The sequence below is a fragment of the Corylus avellana genome, chromosome ca2, assembly GCF_901000735.1.
Source record: "Corylus avellana chromosome ca2, CavTom2PMs-1.0".
Classification (NCBI taxonomy): domain Eukaryota; kingdom Viridiplantae; phylum Streptophyta; class Magnoliopsida; order Fagales; family Betulaceae; genus Corylus; species Corylus avellana.
The window spans coordinates 1,763,018-1,783,984 of NC_081542.1; the positions used below are offsets into that span (position 1 = coordinate 1,763,018).

Genomic DNA, 20,967 nt, shown 5'->3' on the forward strand with positions numbered 1-20,967 from the left:
AAAATAATATTTTAGATTAAAAAAATAAATTAATAAAAAAATATCCACCCCATCTTGACTATAAAGGGTGGTCGGACCATCCCAAAGGGCTAAACATTTTTTTTTTTTAGATGTGACCCTTGGGGGTGGCCCAGCCACCTCCTAAGGGCTAAAAGAATTTTTTTTTTTTTTTTCTTTTAGATCTGGGTTTAGGGGGTGGCCGGACCACCCCCAAGGGCCATAGAGTGGTCCAGCCACCTTTGGCCGGCCATTGCGGTGGCTCTCACATCTAAAATCGGGTAGTTTGACCACCCCCTATGGCCAAAATGGGGTGGCCAGCAGCCACCCTTTATTCTTTTATTAATTAATTTATTATTATTTTTTTTAATCTAAAATATTATTTTTTTGTAATAAGACAAATGTCCTATTTATGGCTCTAAGATTTTTTTTTAAAAAAATCTTAGCTATGAACTTAATATTCTCCAGTCCATAATAGACTAGAGAGAATCCAATTCCCAATAAATGATATTATTAGTTTCCATCAATACACCATCAATCATTTATTAGCATTAAATGTTGTATGCAGACTTCAAATTGTATCCAGATATAAATATAAAAATAAACAATAATTCAACTCATTTATTAAACAGGTTAAATTCTTCAACCCTAATTAACTAATTTTGTTTCGACTTTACAAATCGTGTCAAAAATTTCCATCACTAGCCAAAATATTAGCACCAACTATCAAATATGGTAAGAGAGATGCATGAGTATTGAGTTTTAAATATAATGTCACAGCGAGTACAAGCAATTCAAGAGACTCAAAACATATTGGAAGAACAGATTTATTTTTTATTTTTTAGTTTTTGGGATGAATGGAGGAGAGGACTTTGAAGAACATATTATAAACACGAATGAATTCTAACCGAGGGATTTACCATTCACATAGTCACACATTACAATTTGTAGGGCATGACCAGGAGGATATCACCAATTCTCTGGAAGGATGTACACTAATATGACCATCATACCTGGAACCATCCTTCATGCAGATCCAAAACAACTCTATATCAAACACCTCTGGGTTTAATGTATTCACAATCCTATCCAGAATCAAACTTGAGTTTAAGGAGATCCACGTTATGGTGATGGAAGTAGACAAGGGCATCTCTAGGATTGAAGTATAAACTTAAGTAAATGAAATCTGAGGAAGAAACTCCACCCCTCTTGGCCTCTCTCTCACTTCTCTGAATCTTTGAAACTCCGGTTTCAATCTATATCTTCCGGGAAGCCCGATGAGCAGTCGGGCTAGTCACGTTTCGCGAACTAATGCTTGCAGTTCTTAAAAGTCGGCGGAATTCGGATAGACTTATTTTCCCATCTTTGTCGATATCAGCCTCCTCGAGAAGTGGGTCAATGGAGCCTCTCAACCCCGTGTGCTACAATGCAATGAAGTAATTTCAGTACAGGTAATGTCTTTGTGATGCTGAGAACAATTTATTTAATGAGTATATAAAGCTCAAATAGGGTGGCTTTCAGTGCAAATATATAACACTGACCATTCTCAGTTCTTCTGGAGTAATGAACCCATCTTTATCTATGTCGAATTTCTCAAAAGCAGCTTGTGACCGCTGCTGCCACTTCTCAGAGTCATGCTCCTCCATTTGATGCACATGCAGAGTGGCTGCTACAAACTCAGTGAAATCAACAAGGCCATCTGTATTGCTATCAATCTGCATCGACAAAAAGACTCCATTATAGTTTAAAAGTAACTGTATTCAGAAGCCAAAGGGAAATACAGTTATGCATAGATGTTGGATTGCTGGACGTGGGTTAGAGTAGCCTGATAGTTTCTTATCTCCCATCTAAAGGGGGAAATGCTCACCGCAGTCAGAATCTCTGAGACACGTGCGTCTTTCAACTTAAAAGGGAGATCTTTAGCAAGGGCCTGCATGAAAACCGTCCTTGTTAGGAAGAAAAAAAAGAAGCAGAAAAACGATAATAATGAAGGGAGAGAGAGAGAGAGAGAGAGAGGGCTACCAGAAAGCAAACCAAGTTGAATGTGAAGGAGAACTTTTACCTGTCTCATTTCATCAAGACTAATAGAACCATTTTTATCCACATCAATGGCATCAAATTGATCTTTAAGATCAGAAAGCTCTGCTTCGTCAAGAGTGCTAGCCAATGCCTGCAAGGCAATCAATTATTCAGAAAAGAAATGAATGAAGAAAAAGAAAACTACTTGGCCTTCTGCCATAAAAGAACCCTTTTAAAGGAAATCTCACCCTCAAAGCGAACTGTTTTAAACGACTGTATCTCACAAATTGTCGCATGTTACTCAGAACAGATATATCAATAGGGATTTCTGATGCATCTCCTCCTTCTCTAACCCAGGGATGTGCTGAAAATTTTAAAACCAATCAGAAGAGTTAACCCTCCCCACATTCCCAAAAAAAAAAAAAAAAAAATCTGTTTTCTTTAAGTTTCTATGAGAAGAAAATTCAGGAAGAACATAACAACAGTTTGACTATTGGCCTCTGTGACCAAAATGTAGAAATGAGAATAAAACCAAAGGAATATTATTCAGAGCCACAAGCTTAAAAATATGTAATTGCATTACCCAATTTCCAACATGCCAAAAATATATATTAAATCACTACTTATCCTACTAGCTTAAGACAAGGTTTGAACTCGAAAGTCAGGACCTGTGCTTTGATATTACGTTAAATCACCACCTTGTCTCTATGATTCATTTCCCATTTCAATTAAACATTCCACGTGTTATGCCTCACTTATTAAGAAAAAGTTTGATCTCACACATGAGAGGAAGTGCTATAATATAAATTAAATAATTAAATTCATCTCTTCCTATCAGCTTAGGTTTTTGAGACAAGTGGTGATTTAATAATATACAGCACTAAAAAATTACTAAAAAGGGAAGAACTGGATACATACATAGGGCCTGAGCAGCAGTTAGTCTTGCCCGAGGATCCTTCACTAGTAACTTCTTCACAAAATCTTTAGCACTGTTGCTTATGCTTGGCCACGGTTTGCGGCGAAAATCAGGCTTGTTTTTCAAGACCTACAAATGTTAGACAATTAGATAAGACTCAAGAATGCAACCAAAAAAAAGAAAAAAAACCCTGCTTAGACACTGGTGATGGCCCTTTAATATATAGACATTATGAACTGATCCCACAAAATGTAACTTTGTTTAGGAAAAAGACAGGCTGTGAGAGTTTTTCATTTCATTTCTTTTTTTTTTTTTTTTGGTGTTGTCCACTTTTCCATCTGATACACAAGCTGGAGATTGGAGCATAATAGTTAAGAAACTACTCTTAAGTAAAATACTATAAAGACTTGTCCCACTGGTAAAAAGAAAAAGAAAAAAATAACAGTTTAAATGAAGCTTGTTGTCAACCTCCTTAAATATACCATCTTCAGTCTTATCCCAGAAGGGGCGCCTCCCACAGAGCAAAATGTAGGTTATCACACCAATACTCCAGACATCCGATTCAGGTCCTGACTTGCGTCTCAATACTTCAGGAGCAACATAGTAAGCACTGCCAACAATATCACGAAACTTCTTTTCTGCAATTTTGTAATTATACGGCTTTAGAGGTATCAAATTATTGATGGCCAGGAATACTTGTGGAACACCATCTTCAAATTAACACTGAGAATAATCGAATCTCATAATAGAAGTTCTACTTGCCTGGATTAATGAAATCTGACAACCCAAAATCTGTGGCTTTGAGAGGTGAATCCTCTTTAGTCGACTTAAAAAGAAAATTCTACACGCAAAGAATACAAGGGAACCAGTGTCAAAAACCGTGACTAGTTTGATTAGGTGATTAACCTACAATTGCCATTGGATTTGAAAAATAAATGTCCAGCAGCATGAGTCCAGCTAGGAAGCTGAACAAGCCATGCCTGGTATGAAGCTTGTTATACCTCTGGTTTCATGTCTCGGTGTACCAACCCATGTAAATGACATTTAGCTGCAACTTTGAGCATTTGCCGTACAACTACTGCTGCATCTTTCTCAGAATAACGGCTGTCCTTCCTGAGTTCGGTAAACCAAGCAGAAGTGTTAAGTGTTTTTAATGATTAATCTAAATACAAAAACATAATAAAATGGCAATATTTCATCCAGCAGTAAATATTGCAACCAATCTTGGACCAGATATACATATTACAGAGTAGCCACTGCTTGTAGGACTAATGAATTATACCAATGACTTAAAAAGTCTTACTTGGCCAATATCCGATCCAGCAATTCACCACCCTCACATAACCTGATAACCACAAAAAAAGACACAAGTTCAAAATATAGACAGAATGGAGAATTAAGAAATAATATAATAGAAGGTTAAAAGAGCCAAGAAGAAGTGTGAAACTCTCTCTAACAAACGAAGGTCAAGCAAGCAAAAAAAAAAAAAAAAAAGGGGAATAGCTTGAAAGGAAGGTCATAAAGCTAAACTTACTCCATTACTATATACACATAAGAATCATCCTCAAACGCATTGTGAAACTGAACCACATTCTCATGGCCTGTAAGGGCTTCCAAAATCTTGACCTCTCGCTTCACATCCTCAACGGCAATAGGAAGAACCATCTGCCACCAGATTCAAGGTTTTTTTTTTTGTGGAAATTTTATTAAAAATATTTATCAAAAGAAAAGGTGGAAGGACAAAAGTTCTGCAGAATTAAAGATACCAAAAGCTATTTGATCTTAGATTTGTTTTATTTTGTTTCCATGACCATCAGTAGTAGTCCTAGGACCCCATTTCACAGAATCAAATAAGAATGCACAACAATTATCTCTCGCCTAAAAGGCCTTGAGAAGAAGAGAATCAACCTGAGTAAGTTTGCAAAATAATCCCATGAATTTTCTACTTGCAAAACATGTGATACTGCAAACTGTTATTATCCTTATCATTCTGAGACTAAGCCCATCAAAGCTGTCAAACCAAGAAAACTCCCTTGACCTATTATGAATAGAAACACTCATTAGAATGGGTTATCACTCATCAGGCATATGAGCAATAAATCGACATATCCTCCAGAGGTCCATGGTGATTGACAAACCTTTATAGATGGTAAAATCAATCTTCTAGGCAACAGAAAACACAGATGAATGCAAAACAACATGACTCCAAAGATTGATTTCCATGCAAAAGACAAGTCAACGTAAAACCCAACTGGGTAAGCCAGGTATCCATAGCAAAAGGAAAAGGCTCTCCAGAAATATTGGGACCAAAACCATCTTTTCCAATCCGCGATCAAGCTCTGGAATCCCCAATCACAAAAAGCCTCCAACTTCCTATCCCAAATTTCTCACAGACCCCATTGACCAAACAACACCTAAATTGAAATCCTAATACTATGTGCATTCAAAAACCAAAATTCACCTAGAAAAAAAAAATCACATCAACCCAGATTCAGATGTAGTCAAAACTAAAATTTACATAGATTTTTATTTTTATTTATTTTTTAAAAAAAGCATCCGCCCAAATTCAGATACAGTCAAATATGAGGCCACAAAGACCAGCAAATACCACAAATTGACCCAGAATCAAAATACCCAATACCCGAAAAAAAAAACACAAAGAAGCCAATACCTTATTCTTCTCGATCCTCTTCACCGCGACTCGATCCCCACTCGCCTTGTCGGTGGCAACGTAGGTGTACCCGAACTGGCCGTGTCCCAACAGCTTCCCAATCGTGTAGCGACTGGTGAAATCCTTGGCGTACCCGAAGTCCGTGCGCTTCCCACAGGGGATCACCCCGCACTGCCGCCGCGTAGCAGGCTTGTCCTTGGGCTTCAGCTGATGAGACCTCCTCTCGTTCGCGTTGCTCTGCTGCTGATCGGTGGGAGCCTCTTGTTTCTTCCCTGCGATTATTTTCGTTTGCGGTTTGGTGGTCTCTTTACGGTTGTGATTGACCGTGTTGTTGTTGTTGTTGGTGCTGTTAGAGCCCCAGACTCTGTTGGTAGAAATGCAAGCACCCATGATTGGAAAACAGATATACAGAAAGAGAAACAGAGTTTTCTAGAGGTTTTGACGGATCAAAGCCATGGCCAAGGACTTGAATATATACTGGCAAACATTTATTAGCACAGAGAGGTGTAGATAGAGAGTGAATGAGGGGATAGCAGATAGGAAACGTTGGAGCAGATAGGAGGAAGAAGGCAAGAAAGAGAGGGTGGTCAAAAAGAGAGACTTTCGAAAAATGTAAGACAGAGAGAGAGAGAGAGAGAAATGTGAAAAGAGGGCTCGAAAGCTCTTCACCAGGTCTAATTTTTTTTTTGGACGGAGAAGATTAAGAATTTGGCAAAAGAAATTATAATTTTTTTTTGTTTGCTACTCCCTTTTGGGTTTGTGTATAATCAATCCTTTTAAGCTCCTCCGAACTGGGGTAAAATGCACGTAACAATTTCTTACTTTAAGATAAATATTAATTTAATAAATTGAGTTAAAAAAAAAAAACTATTGTAGAAAACTGTAAAATTGATTCTTTGACGTTTCAACTATTAACAAAATTTTGGACAGTAAAAATTGTAAAATATTATTATGAAATAATGAGAGGAAATGTACAAAGGAGTAATTATCCATGCGTATTCTTTCCAAACTTGAGGGGGGAAAGTTGGTGAATAGAAATAGGGCCAAAAGAGGGTAATAAGGGAATACGAATAGAGCCGAAGAAGGATGTAAGTGTTGCCCAAGCCCCTTATTTATAAATATAACATTAAGGAATGTTTTTCATTTAGTTGTCTCTTAGCTTTTATGGGATTTATTACTCCATCAAGTTGTTTTCTTAATTGCATTATAAATTTATAATCATATTGAGATATAATATCCCTTTAAACCTTGTTTTCAATTTTTTTTTTTTTTTAAGGTACATTTGACTGTTTTACCAACTAATCTTTCTACTAATACTTTCACATATTTTCAAGTAATGCTAGAAGTCACTCTACAAATAATGTGGTTTTTAAAATTATCTTTGACCTTATGATTGATCATTATTGAATTTTGATCAAATTGTAATTTTCAAAATCACCCCATTTATAGAGTGTCGCAAGAGAAATATAAGTATAATAACTTCTAAAATTACTTCATATCTTCACTTAAGAGGAAGCGCTCGCCTCTAGTTGAGTTAACTCCTGTTTATGGCTTTAGCAAAAAAAAAATTTTTTAAAAAAATCTTATTAATGGTATAGAATTACCACATTTCCTAAATGAAATCCGAGGATTCAAACTAATATAGAAGATTTTGAATCCAATCACATTGAATCTCGTGCTCTCCCATCACTTACAAGTTACACCCTTCTGATCATTCTCCATGCCTAATTAACTCCTACCACAATAGTTGTAGCCTCCATTAATTAGCTCCAATGCCACCGTTGATCGCCATTGTTCCATCCACACCGAATCAATGGACTCAAGGTCAACTCAATTTTTGAGGTCAAAGAAGAGGTGCTTAAATCAGTTGAGACCACCAAAGTCTCATCGTTGTTCACTTGGCAACTAGAGTGTGTGCCAAGTGTTCTCAGCACGCCATTAAACGACACTCTATAATGTCGTTGTTTCCTACTTAAAGTTGATGATCATCGAGGCATTGATGATATCGGTAACACTACATCTAGATTGTACGATTTATTTGATGGTTTGTCTGTAGGGTCTCACCCGGATCGATCTTATTGACGGATATGAACATAAACCCAACATGGGAGTCCAAATAGAGGAGTTGGATCTTTGTTGTCGTAATAGGAGAAAACAACATGGTTGGGGTTTCAGACGGCGACGTACATTAGGATTTATAAGCAGATAAAGGTAGTTGTGGTAGTGGTTGATGGTGGCGGTAATGCTAATGTTGTCTATGACTATGATTGTCGGGGGCCGAAAATGGAGGAGAAGAATAGGAGTGTAAATGAAGAGGGAGCACAAGATTTGGTGTGGTTGGATTAAAATGTTCTATGTTAGTTTTTATTCAAAGCTTTCACTTAATCAGTGTAATAAAATCTAGACCATAAATGAGAGGGAATGAGAATTAGCTCAACTAGAAGTGAGGGATGAATTGCGATCTCTTACAATTCCTAAGAATTATACAAACTTACAATTTTATCAATCATACTTGTTCGTCTATAAGGAACGGCCAGAAGCTTGCCACATCAACAAGTAGAAAAGGTCAACAAAATGGTGGCTTTAGCATAGTCCGACCACCCAAAAAAAACCAATTAACCCTTTTTTTTTATTGATTATGTGGCTCATTATGAGCCTTTTGATCAATCTCAATCAAGTGACCTGCTCCCCAATTGATATCAACTTCCACAACACTAATCCAAATGCATGCAGAATTTCCTTAATAAGCTTAATTTAATGCTTTTTCTGTTTATTCGTTAATATCAAACTGAATTTCCTTATAGTTTTTCTTGCATTATATTAAAAAAAATGAAGAATTTCTAAGAGAAGTTACAAATTATATTACACGATGACTTATGCCTATCAATGGTGATCGATTATATGATCATATATATGCTATATATTATATGATTATATTGATGGCGATCGATTATAATAGTCAAATTCATATATTTTGTTCTTTGAAAGTTTTATTCCCACCCCACCTACGATTCTTCTAGAATTTACTGATATATGTTAGCATGTGATTGGAGTTGTGTCAATCCCTATAGGTTTTAAATTACACAGTAACAAGTGTCAAAAATAATGTTATAATATGAAAAATTATCTTCAATGTTACATATAGGTTTTTATATATGAAGCGATGATGATGAAACGCCACCGTCACGATTAGGCTAACAATGTCGTTATTGGAGAGTACTACTCCATATCCTTAGTGCGTAGTATTTTATTTCAATTATCAAGAACAAGTTTTCCAGAAGTTAAATGCGCTTCTTTTTCTTTCTGGCGGTAGACAATAGATTATATTAATTCTACATTTTTATTTAAAATATTTAACTAAAAATTACTTTTTTAAAAAAACTAATTAATGACTTTTTAAATGCACTCTATATTCAAGTATATATTCTTTCTCTATATCAAGAGAAAAACAAATAAAGAAAAGAGAAAAACATAAAATACTTATACATTGAAAAAGTATTTGAATTAAAGAATCGAATTGATACATTTTTTAAGCTTTCATTTTACGTACAACACTAAAATATATAAGCGTATGTAACACGGGCCAAGAAAGAGATTGGGGTGGAAGAAGAGTTTTCAATATATATTAATATATGCAATTGGTTTAATTACAATTTACAAACAATCTCGACGTGACAAAGGGAACAAGCAAATTTTAAAAGCCAAGGGAAAAGAAAAGAGTGGCTTGCGACAAACTCAATCACGAAACTAATCTTAATGGTCACATTTAAAATAATAAAATCATTGCTTGGTTAATTAGTAAATAATATTTATAAGCTTGGCAGGGAAATTGCGTCGATACTTGGTGCGAAATTGACAGCCTCCACATGCAGGAATTGAAAGAGCATGAAAAAGACGACGTCCCTACAATGCCCGGCTAGTTGCAAATCTTAATACGACAAAGTTTTTCATCAACTTGGATAAATGATAAATCTATTCAATTAATTTATATTTTTAAAATATGTAATTCTCTATTTATTTATTTATTATTATTATTATTTTTCTCTTATATGTGTTTGTTTTGGGTAGACAATTAAATTTCACTATTATTACTTAGAAGTTAAAGTCTTTTAATTATTTTCTGCCGACTTAAATATTAATTTGCAGCTAGCGGTGAGTGGTGTGTGTGTGTGAAACTGTGAATCAGAAAAGTTGGAAGTCTAGTGTTGACTTGGTCACTGGGAATATTCAAAAGTCAAATCTGGATGTCATGTTCAAATTAATTAGTTTCAATTTGCCATCCTGATTGTCCTGGGCCTCTCCTCAGCTGGTGGCTGGGAGTGTGGGACCTGCAAATGTATAATTGTAACTGGAAGTGGACTTCTTCCCTCCAAAATAGATTAGAGAAGATATAGTTCATGGTTAAGATCACTTTAAAGAGATTTAACGTCTACAATAATGCTATGAGTCACACTAAATAAAAAATAATAAAATATTATTTAACATTTTTTTAAAATAATAATAATAAAAATATATAATTTTTTTTATTTATTTGGCCCTTAGGGGTGGCCGAACCACCCCCGAGGGCCACCGTTTGGCCACGGGGGGTGGCTCCCCATGGCCCAATGGGGTGGCCAGTCACCCCTTAGTTTTTTACTAGTTTTTTATTTTTAAATTGTAAATAATATTTTAATGTTTTATTTTTAGTGGGACACTTGTCTCATTTATAGGATCATTCTGGCCATTAACTAGAGACCTCTCAAATCCAAAGGATCCAGTTCCATTGTAAGTATAGCTAAATGCAAATTGATTTTAAGAAAAAACCATAAATAAAAAATAATTTTTAATTAAATTAAAGGGTAACTTTATTTTAGATCCATGAATTATCACGTGAATTGAGAAGCCCTCAAACTTTAAAACCTCTTAATTTGGACCCCTGAACTTTTAATTGTAGTCAATTTAAACCCTTCCCGTTAACTTCCATGGTTTACCCCTAAAAAAACCAAAATATCATTGATTTTTTTTTTTTACTTTATTTATTCATTTGGAATTAAAGGTAAATTTAGAATTTTATAAAAAAGTTAGGGGTATAAACGCCATTATCTCACTTTTAATATTTAAAATCTGACGGATGAGTTCAAAATAATTGCAATTGAAAGTTCAGGGATTCAAATTGAAAGATTTTGAAGTTTGTGAGTTTCTCAAATCGCCTACTAATTCAATGGTTTAACGTGAAGTTACCCCTTAAATTAATTTTAATCGCATGTACAACTAATTGACAGATTTTCAGTCAAATATTTTACGTAAGAGAAAGTGTTACAATTTGAATTAAATAATTAAATTACTCATTTTCTGTTTACTGAAAATTTCAAATTGTTAATGTTGGGTCCGTGGGTCAAAAGCTCATCCCTTCCAAAGAGGCATTTTGGTCCAAGTCCTAGTGATCCTAGAACACTAAGCTAGGCAACACCACACAGAAACCCTTCCCTTGGTCAATAACTGCGAGTTCTTTTAAGACTCCGTTTACTTCGACGTAAAATTGTTTTCAGAAAATGATTTTTGTATTTTACGGTGTTTACTTCGACGTAAAATAGTGGTCAACAAAAAATATTTTCCTTTTGACCGAAAATTCTTCTTTAATTTTCGGAAAATGGTTTACGATTTTGAAAACCGTAAACTATTTTTCGACTAGGAGCATCTCATTCTTAAATTGATGGACCTTGCCAAGACCCGCCCAGAACCTTGTCGGGACTTGACTGAGACCTGCCTGGGACTTGACCAGGACCCGCTCAGGACCTGCCCGGGATCAGCCCGGGACTTGACCGGGACCCTTTCGGGACTTGACTAGTACCTGACTGGGACTTGCCTGGGACCCCGGCGGGACCTAACCGGGACTCTCTTGGGACTTGACCGGGACTTGCTTAGAACCCACATTGGACCTAACCGGGACCCGCCCAAGACCTACCGGGACCCACCCAGGACCTGCCCGGGACCAGCACGAGAGCTGACCGGGACCCTCCTGGGACTTGACCAGGACCTGCCCAGGACCTAACCGGGACCTGACCGGGACTTGCTTGGAACCCTGGGGGGACTTGCATGAGAACCCGACGGGACTTGCCTGGGACTTGCCCGGGATTTGACCGGGACCCGCTCGAGACCCTCTTGGGACCTAACCGGGACCCGGTGAGGTCCCAATCAAGTCCCGGGCAGGTCCTGAGCAAGTCCTAGGCGGGTCCTGGTCAAGTCCCGATGGGTCCCAGGCTGGTTCCGGTCAAGTCCCGGCGGGTCCAGTCAAGTCCCAGTAGGGTCCCGGTCAGGTCTTGGTCAAGTCCCGGTCAAGTCCTAGGCGAGTCCCGGGCAAGTCCCGGGCGGGTCCCGCCGGGGTCTCGGGCAGGTCCCGGGCAGATCCCGATCAGGTCTCGGGCGAGTCCCGGTCAGGTCTCGGGCAGGTCCCAGTCAGGTCCAATGCGAGTCCCGGGCAAGTCTCAGACAGGTGCCGGGCGGGACCTGGGCGGGTCCTCGGCAAGTCCCGGGTGGGTCCCGGGCAGGTCCCGAGCAGGTCCCGGGTAGGTCTCGGTCAAGTTCTGGGCAGGTCCCTGCAGAGTTTCGAACAAGTCTCGTGCAAGTCCCGACGAGGACCTTATTGGAAAAAATATATATATATATAAAAAAAAAATATTAAAAAAAATATTATTTTCCGTGTACAAGATAAATACCGTAAAATGTTTTCGACGAAAAATATTTTCAAGAAAAATAGCTTTCCTGAAAATATTTTATGAAAGAAACCATTTTACGTCGAAGTAAACGGAGCCTAAATGTGATGTAAATTTTAAAATTATCATTTAATTTGATATAATTATTATTAAATTTTGATATATTGATGATTCTAAAAATTATTTCATATTTAAGATGATTCTAAGAAAACCTAATTCTTGTTATATCACTGTTAAGATGTTGACTGCCAAAAAAATCTCTAATGAAAGAAACAAAACATGGCAGCCGGTCATGAATCAGGAATCCGTTATAAAAAGAGGACTTTGGTCTCCTCCTCTATCCTATCATTTATTATTATTTTGCCTCTTTTTCTCGAACCCCTTTAATAATTTAGGCATTAAAGTTATTTCTTTATCTTTTACAAGCCCTGCCCCATTGGTATTCTGGCACGAGAAAAAAACTGTTCTAACAATTCATTTACATAATATTTGCATTTTATTCATGCTTATTTCTTCTTGAATTGTCAGCCAGTCCCAAATTCTTTGTTAAAATCTAAATAAATGTCATGCTTCGCAAAGTTTCGTTGGGGTTATCCCACATTAGTTGTTGGAAGGGGCTGGTGGTCAGTTTATAAGTGTGAGAAAAAACTTCACCTCTTGAGCTAGCTTTTGAAGTTGAAATAAGCTCAATATCACTCAACATTGGTATTAGAACCTAAATTTACCAATAAGTTTTGGCCTAACAATTTACGGGAGAAACGAATTGTCGCTGGGGGAGATTATTAGGATTATCCTACATCCCATTTTAAGAAAAATCAATAAATAAAAAACAAAACAAAGGGTGAAATGTTATAGAAGTCTGTAAATTTTGTCAAAGCAAGCAACTTTAATTCACTTGGACACGTTTAATTTTAAATAAAAATGTAAAACCATAGTCGTCTAGTTACACCAATTTCCACTAAATTTGTTGTGATAGAAAAATTTGGACAAGTTTCTCAGTTAATGACAAGCAAAACCATTCTTTTTTCCGCTTACGTGTTTCTCAGTAACGAATATTTTATTTGTATTATTGCATCCTCGTAAGTTTTTAATTAAGTTAAAAAAATTAGTCAAAGGTTATTGTTTAGGAAAAAAAAAAAAAAAAATCTACGTATGGTTAGAAACTAGAGAGGAGTGTTTGTTCTTGGATATTCCCATCTGTCGGAAAATATGCTCCTTGTAAGAAGATTTCAAGGCAAAGAACAAAGAAAGTTAAGATGAAGACTTTGAAAAAAACAAAAAAACTTTGACTTCAAGAGAGCAACCCGTCACTACGAAATCTTAAATATGATCAAGTTGAAGATTTTCATGGCTTAACTCATCTCAAAAAGTCGACTCGATAAGAAAGAAGTGTCTATTTCTTATATACATGCTTAAGATTTTGTCTACAAATAATGTAAAATTATTTCTCAATACCTTCTCTCACGTCCATGCCAGTTTTTTATTTATTTTTTATTTATTTTTTATTTTTTTTTTATTTTTTACTGGTCCTTGTCACAGGGTAAATAGTGTGGGCTCTATTCATTCTATGGTAAGCTCTGATACCATGAAAAAATTCATAAGCCTAACTCTTCTCATAAAACCAGTTATACAACAGAGGGTTGCACATTCTTTATAAACATGTTCAAGGTTTTGTCCACAGACAATATGAAATTATTTATCAACACCCTCCCTCATGTGCAGGCCAGTATTTTTTCTGGCCCTTGTCACGGGATAAGTAGTGTGGGCTTCATTCGTCTTGTGGTAGGCTCTGATACCATGAAAATATTTGTGGGCCTAACTCATCTCAAAAAATCGATTCGATAAGAGAGGGTTGTCAATTTCTTATAAACGTGCTCAAAATCTTGTCCACAGGCAATGCGTGATTATTTCTCAACATTTCAAATCTTTATCAGTAATGTTTGTTCAATTTTTTTTTTAAATAAATAAAATTATTAAAAAGTAATTCAAAATACAAATCATTCCTAATTATTTTCACTTTGAACACTTCAAACTAAAAACAAATTAAAGAGTAACGTTGACACACTTTTACTCCAAAACTATTTAATTTCGTTGAAGTGATAATGTTAATGAAATTTTTTTATTTTTTAGCAAAGATTGATTGACATTTTCACATCAATAACGTGAGATAATAATTGGATTAAAGTGTGATTTATAGCTATACTCAAAACAAAAAATACTCTTAAAAAACACGTTAGTAAGATTTCTAAACAAAGATTAAGAAAATCAAAACAAGGACCTTGACTTGACTATGGTAATAAATTTTAAAATGAAAAAAAAAAAAAAAGAAAAAGAAAAAGAAGAAGCATCTTTATATTTTCATTTCTTTAAACAATAAAAGAAAGAAACGTGTGGCTTTGAAAGCCTCACTTTACTGCCAAATACCGTGGCATTTTATGGATTGTTAAACTAAACCAATTTTTAATCACCAGTAATCGATAATCTCATGCCCCAGCACATGTATGCCAGTTCTCGAACGATTATTCAAACTTCTTTTGGGTCTATGATTCACCCCCTGCTAGCCCAAAACATTTTCATATATAGCATGCTATGAAAAACATTTTCAATTTAATTTATTAAATTAGCATATGTTTTTAGAGTATGATGTGTTTTTTATATGTATGTGCTCTTTTAAAAATGTACATGAGAACACATGCTAATGGCAATGTCAATTTAATAGAGTGGGTTAGAAGAATTTCCTCTAGAACATAGCCCTTGGCTACGTTTGCTAACATTTTTGTTTTATGTCATTTATTTTATTATCTCAAAAATAAATACTCTGACAAAATACTCGAAACATAAAACATTCTTCAAAATATAAAAACATGTTCATATTTATATCACATCAGAATATTTATTTTTTAAATAAAAAACAAAAGATACTCCGCAAATACATTAACAAACATTCTCAAGGTGTGGCACTATGGTCTATGGCTAGTATGTATACCCTCTCTTTTGTCGAAAACGGTATGTCATTAATCTATATGAATTGTCATGAATTTATGAATATATTTTACACTGTCATGTTTTATATTGTGTTTTTGAGTGGTTTGACCACCCGAAATAGTAGTACGGGGTGACTGCCAGCACTCTCCATAGGTGGTCTCCCTTTTGAGTTTTGTCGATTTTCTTAAACTGCATGTCGTTGATTCGTAAAATGCATGTCATTATTTAATTAACAAAGATCCCCCATTTTGGACATTTTCATGAACATTTTAATAAATAATAAATAGCCAAAGTTTTGGCATGTTGTTATGCATACGGCGGCCAACTACTTTGAATGTTGGTGTGCTGGGTGATTACATAATCCCATACGCAATGTTAAATTATCATTTGAAAGAAAATAATTAATTTAATAATTTAATTATAATGCGTGAGATTATTATGAAGACATACAATATTTAATTCTTTAAGAATACGAAAGTTATGAACATAAAGTATATGATTTTCTCAAACTTTGTGGTAGACATGTTACCACACAATATAATATAAAATGTTTACCAGTGTGAACACGTATTAAATAAAGAGCTTCACCAAGAGAAAACGAAACACGTTTTAGTACACGTGGTCCATACGTGATGTGGCCCAAAAAAGAGAGTACAGGTGGACCGGTAATATTGTCCCGTCGGTGTACTTAATCATATCCATTATTCACCGCCACAGTTAGACGGATTGAGGTTTTGGTTATACATTCTTTCAAAGTTCACATTTTTAAATTCACACTTTCAAATGTGGTATGAAAATGATCATTAAATTTAAAATTTAATAGTGAGTTGTCAAAGATAAGAGGGACTCTTAAATGAGTATAAATTTGAAAGTATACTCTTATGTGACATTATTTATTCTAAGCGTCTTGGCAACTTAAGTAGATGAGACTCGAGCTATTTGGGCGTCTGCCTAAGTAGGTGGAGCCCTCTCATATTTTTTAGACCAATTATGACTATTTTATCTAAGTGTGACTATAGTAGAACTTATCTACTGGGAACCACACATAAAGGACATAGACGGTAAAAAATATCTTTTAAAAACAATTTCATTATCAAACCATTCAAAAACATATAACATGCACTCTCAAGATATAAGTTTTATAAAAATAAGAGTTAACTTTTTTTCTTTTTTTTTTTTCAAAAAATTAAAAAAAGTTTACAATGGTCATATAGCCACCCTAGTTAGAATTGGAGTAGTACTCTTACTTGTGTGGATCGGAGTGGTCGCACAACTAACTTTTATTTATTTTTAAAAAAAAATAAAACCCTGTGTACATTTATTTGGATTTTTTAAAATAAGAAAATGTATTTTATAGAAAATATTTTTTCAAAAGTCGATCTTACCATAAAATATCTTTAAAAACAATCTGGATTCTGCTTCATATTTGTACATGGCGTGACAAGGATCAATTAATTTTTTCTTGAATCTCCCAACGGGCGATTTTAGACAATGAATTCACACATGTTCTTCGAAGCAGATACGTTAGAAACACGTGCTGCCTTTTTTAGCATGACGATAATATATAGATTATATTATGAATTATGATTAATTGCACACGAAAATACTAAAGTCAAGTCGTTAGAAATAAAGAAAGTAGATAATTGATAATGTTCAAGTATTATTTATATGATTATATTTATTTATTTTTAGTTTAAATATTGTTGATAACTCATTTATTATTAAGAGAGAGTTGAGCCGCACATAAATATGAAGGATAAAGTATTAATTACGTACATCAAAACCTCACTTAATTTGAAAAAAGAAAAAAGAAAAAAACCTTTTGACGAGGTCCACGAGACGTCAAGACCTACGTCAAACTCAAACGAGTTGCATAGATATATGGTCTGGGGATAATGATAAATTAAATCGACAAAAAGATACCAAGAAATGAAATAAAAAGGAGAAAGATGAACACTTTTGACAGGGTCAACAAGACATATGTCGAGCTTAATGAGATGGTTTTGACGAATTCAGCATCTGCATGTATTGAGACAATAATTGCTGCTCCTGGGGGACCCAAAGAACGTTCATCCTAGTCACCTTTTAAAGGCTCGTTATCACATGTGGTGACCTTATTGCCCTACCATTTTATCTACTTCACTGACTTTAGTAGCAGAGAAAGGTGAGAAATTTGTTTTCCTTGGTCCTATTAGTTGATTTTGGACAATTTTATTATTATTATTATTTATTTAATTTTTTTTTTTTAATGGTCGGACGACAACAGTTTACCTATAAAACCGAAAAATTGGTCACTAAAAATCCACCGGTTTTCAGAAACCTTTGGCGAAATAACTATGATTAAATACGTTATCCCCTCTGTGGTTTAACTTCTTTATTTTTTTGTCACCTAGGGTTTACCTTTGATCACAAGAAATACCTCTAGTTTGCCTAAAAACAGAAATGATATCTCCGTCTAAATTTCGTCCAAAATTTAACGTAACGCTACGTTAGTATCAATAAATAATTGACACGTGTCATTATAATCAATTTAAAAAATAATAATTTTTTTAAAAAAAATTAAATTAAATTATTATTATTACTATTTTATTTTTTATTAAAAAAATAAAAAGTTCGGGGGTGGCTCTTGGCCATATGGGGGTGGCTTGGGTTTAGGGGTGGTTTCGGCCACCCCCCAAATGGCCAAGGGGGTGGCTATGGACACCCCCAAACCTTAAAAAAAAAAAATATATATTTTTAAATTAATTATAGGGACACGTGTCAATTTTTTAGTGGTGCTGATGTGGCGTTTTGTCAAATTTTGGATGAAATTTAGATAAATGTACCATCTTTATCTTTAGGCGAACCAAATATACCTCTTGTGATAAAAAGTAAATCCTAAAAGGCAAAAAATAAAGAAGTTAAACCATAGAGGAAATAATGTATCTAATCCTTATTTTTAAAAATAAATATCAATTTAATAAACTTTAAAGTAGGAAATTTTTTCTGAGCGGAAAAGTTTGTCCGTTGATTCTTAGACTGCGTTGTTTTTAAAACCACTAGGCTCTACTGAGCCAAGTCTTGGACTTTTCTTTCCCTTCACATCAATTTTTGAGAATGGTCGTCAAAAATCAAAATCACCTTTTTTAGTACTCCCCCATGTGTGCTAAATGAAATTCCAACCATGTGTTCAACAAAGTACCGTTAATCAAACCAAAGTTATGAGGGTAATTAATTGCACCCGATCCAAATGCCTTATCCAACAAGCCATGTGGTGTTCTAGCCATCAAAGTCGTCTATTTCTTCCAAATGATGATATATTTTTGTTTCCTAAACAATACAAAGGAAGGAGATTCTTTAATTTCAAACAAATTTAATTACAAGGTAATACAGTCAGTTAGGGAGGTTTTGTTAAACACCTTCCCACTCCCAAATACTATTCACCTCATTTTTCAAAAAATTTAACATCAAAACACTCTTACTTTTTATATTACATCATTTATTTTTTACTACTATTCAAATAAAAAAATCACTACAAAACAAAACTTTTCTACTTTTCTCTACAAAACAAAAATCATTACTTTTTTTTTTTTTTTTTACCAACTCATAAACAGTATTTGAGCATGGCATCTTGTTTACCAAACAACGCCTTAATTGCACTCGATCTATCAAAATCCGACAAACCAGGTCATGGTCTAGGTTGCTAGCCAACAAAAGTGGTCCATTTCTTCCAAAACGATTTTTTTTTCTTTATTTATTTATTATTATTATTATTATTTTCTGAAAAATACAGGGAAAGGGAATTCTTCCAAATGAATTTAATTACCAGAGTTGGTGCTTGCTTGTTTGTTTCTGGACAAGTCAAATTGTGCCGCTACATGCTTGAGATCAATGGCAAAGACGTGCACCATGATAACTTTCTTAGATGAGAAGGACCTGAGAGATCAAAAAGAAATTGATGTTTCCTTGCAAGTGAGCAACAAAACAAGAATATGTGGTGAAAAAAAAAAAACAACTCGATCGTGTGAAAACAAGCAAGACTCAAGTCGTATTCACACCGTGTGAACAATTTGCAGGAAAAAATCTTATTAGAAATGTTATACACTGTATTTTTATCTCACATGCGCAAATAAACTTGACTTAGGTCGGGTTTAGTTAGAATTAAATTTATTGGAATTAAGACATGTGTCAACAGTTTAAGGAACATGTGTTTTAATATTAACAGGTTCAATTTTAATTAAAATTAGACGTAAGTATAATCCGGCACAAACGCCCTCCAATTGTGAACACAAGGGAAGACTAATTGTGATAGAAGACCGTCGTGTATATATAGTGGAAGAGAAGTTTTGGTCTTTGGCACTGGAGTGGCGTCGACATGAATGGATTTGGTCCATTTGGACGTTGCTGGTCAATTTACGGAAGAACCCTTTCCTTCCAATAGGATCCTCCGACCAGATTAGCTATGGGCATAATATATGTAATATGTTGCTTCTTTACAACACCATCCATGCATGCATGATCATCAACAGCCACGTAAGCTTTGTTACACACATGACTGTCTTTTCTGAGTGTTGTTTGAATGATGAGTTGTGTGCAAATTTGGAATGGATGATATTTTTCGTGGAGTAATCTTTACAGTCCTTTTTTGGCCTTGATTTTTAAAATTAATATTAAATTAGAATTTAATAATAATTTATTACAAATTTAATAATAATTGTAACCGTATCCCAAACTCCGATGAACTTTTTTCTCCTTACAATTGGAGTATGGGCTTATTTATAGTGAACATAGCCCAACTCTTAATAACTCAACCCAATTGAATTACAGCTGTTCCCAGTCTAACAAAAAGGTACAACATAAAGGGCTTGGGCCCTTATTTATAGTGAACATAGCCCAACTCTTTATAACTCAACCCAATTCAATTACTGCTGTTACCAGTCTAACAAAAAGGTTCAACATAAAAGGCTTGGGCCCTTTCAGCTTTTGGCCCATTTTTCCTTTTTCTGAACTTTTTTTCCTTATGGTATTTTCGTCATTTTGGGTGCCAAAGGAGAGTTTCCAATCTCAGTAGTGGATGGGAGGGACATTACACCTATGAAAGAGGGTAAATTTAGTTTTCCCATTTAATTATTTACTAGACTTTGGGCTTTACGTTAATTTTTACTTAAGAGTATTATGTTATTTCTTTGGTGGGCTATCAGCCCAAATGTAACTAGTGTTTAGTTCCCTAGCCTATTTAAGCAGGAGGAAGACTAGTAATAAAACTAGTCTAGTTCAGTTGGTAGTGAACTAGATCATAAAGCTTAGATCCTTGTGGTCATGGATTCAAGCACCTATAGACTCTTTCTTCCTCTCCATATATATATATATATATTTTTTTTCTCCTTCTTCCATGTAGCAGACTCTTTCTTCCTCATTGTTTTTCTTTATTTTCCTTCTCTTTCCAATTCCCACGCCACATATTTTTTTTTTTTTTTCTTCTCCTCACACGCAGCTGACTCTTTCTTCCTCATTGTTTTTCTTTCTTTTCCTTCTCACCATTGCAGGAGAATGGGTTTCTTCCCAATTTTTTTTTTTTCTCTTTCTAGTTCTTGCAACATCCGCCCCGATTTGCTCTCACAGACCTCTCTTTTAGCATCAAAGATTTAATTCAGGTAAGAGTTTTTGTCTTTTGGTGCTTGGGGTTAGAGAAGTAGAGAACATTGAAG

General features: G+C 35.0%; 1 protein-coding gene across 1 annotated transcript; it reads right to left on the reverse strand.

The window, feature by feature from the left end:
* Positions 1–894: 894 nt before the first annotated feature.
* Positions 895–6,265, reverse strand: LOC132170852 (calcium-dependent protein kinase 28-like). Its single transcript, XM_059581976.1, has 12 exons — positions 5,604–6,265; positions 4,467–4,597; positions 4,236–4,277; positions 3,934–4,045; positions 3,695–3,773; positions 3,401–3,570; positions 2,935–3,061; positions 2,265–2,380; positions 2,060–2,167; positions 1,865–1,927; positions 1,539–1,712; positions 895–1,418 (listed from the first exon to the last, which is right to left on the reverse strand). The coding sequence occupies exons 1-12, from the start codon at positions 5,991–5,993 to the stop codon at positions 1,254–1,256; spliced, it is 1,677 nt and encodes a 558-aa protein (XP_059437959.1). The 5' UTR covers positions 5,994–6,265; the 3' UTR covers positions 895–1,253.
* Positions 6,266–20,967: the final 14,702 nt, after the last annotated feature.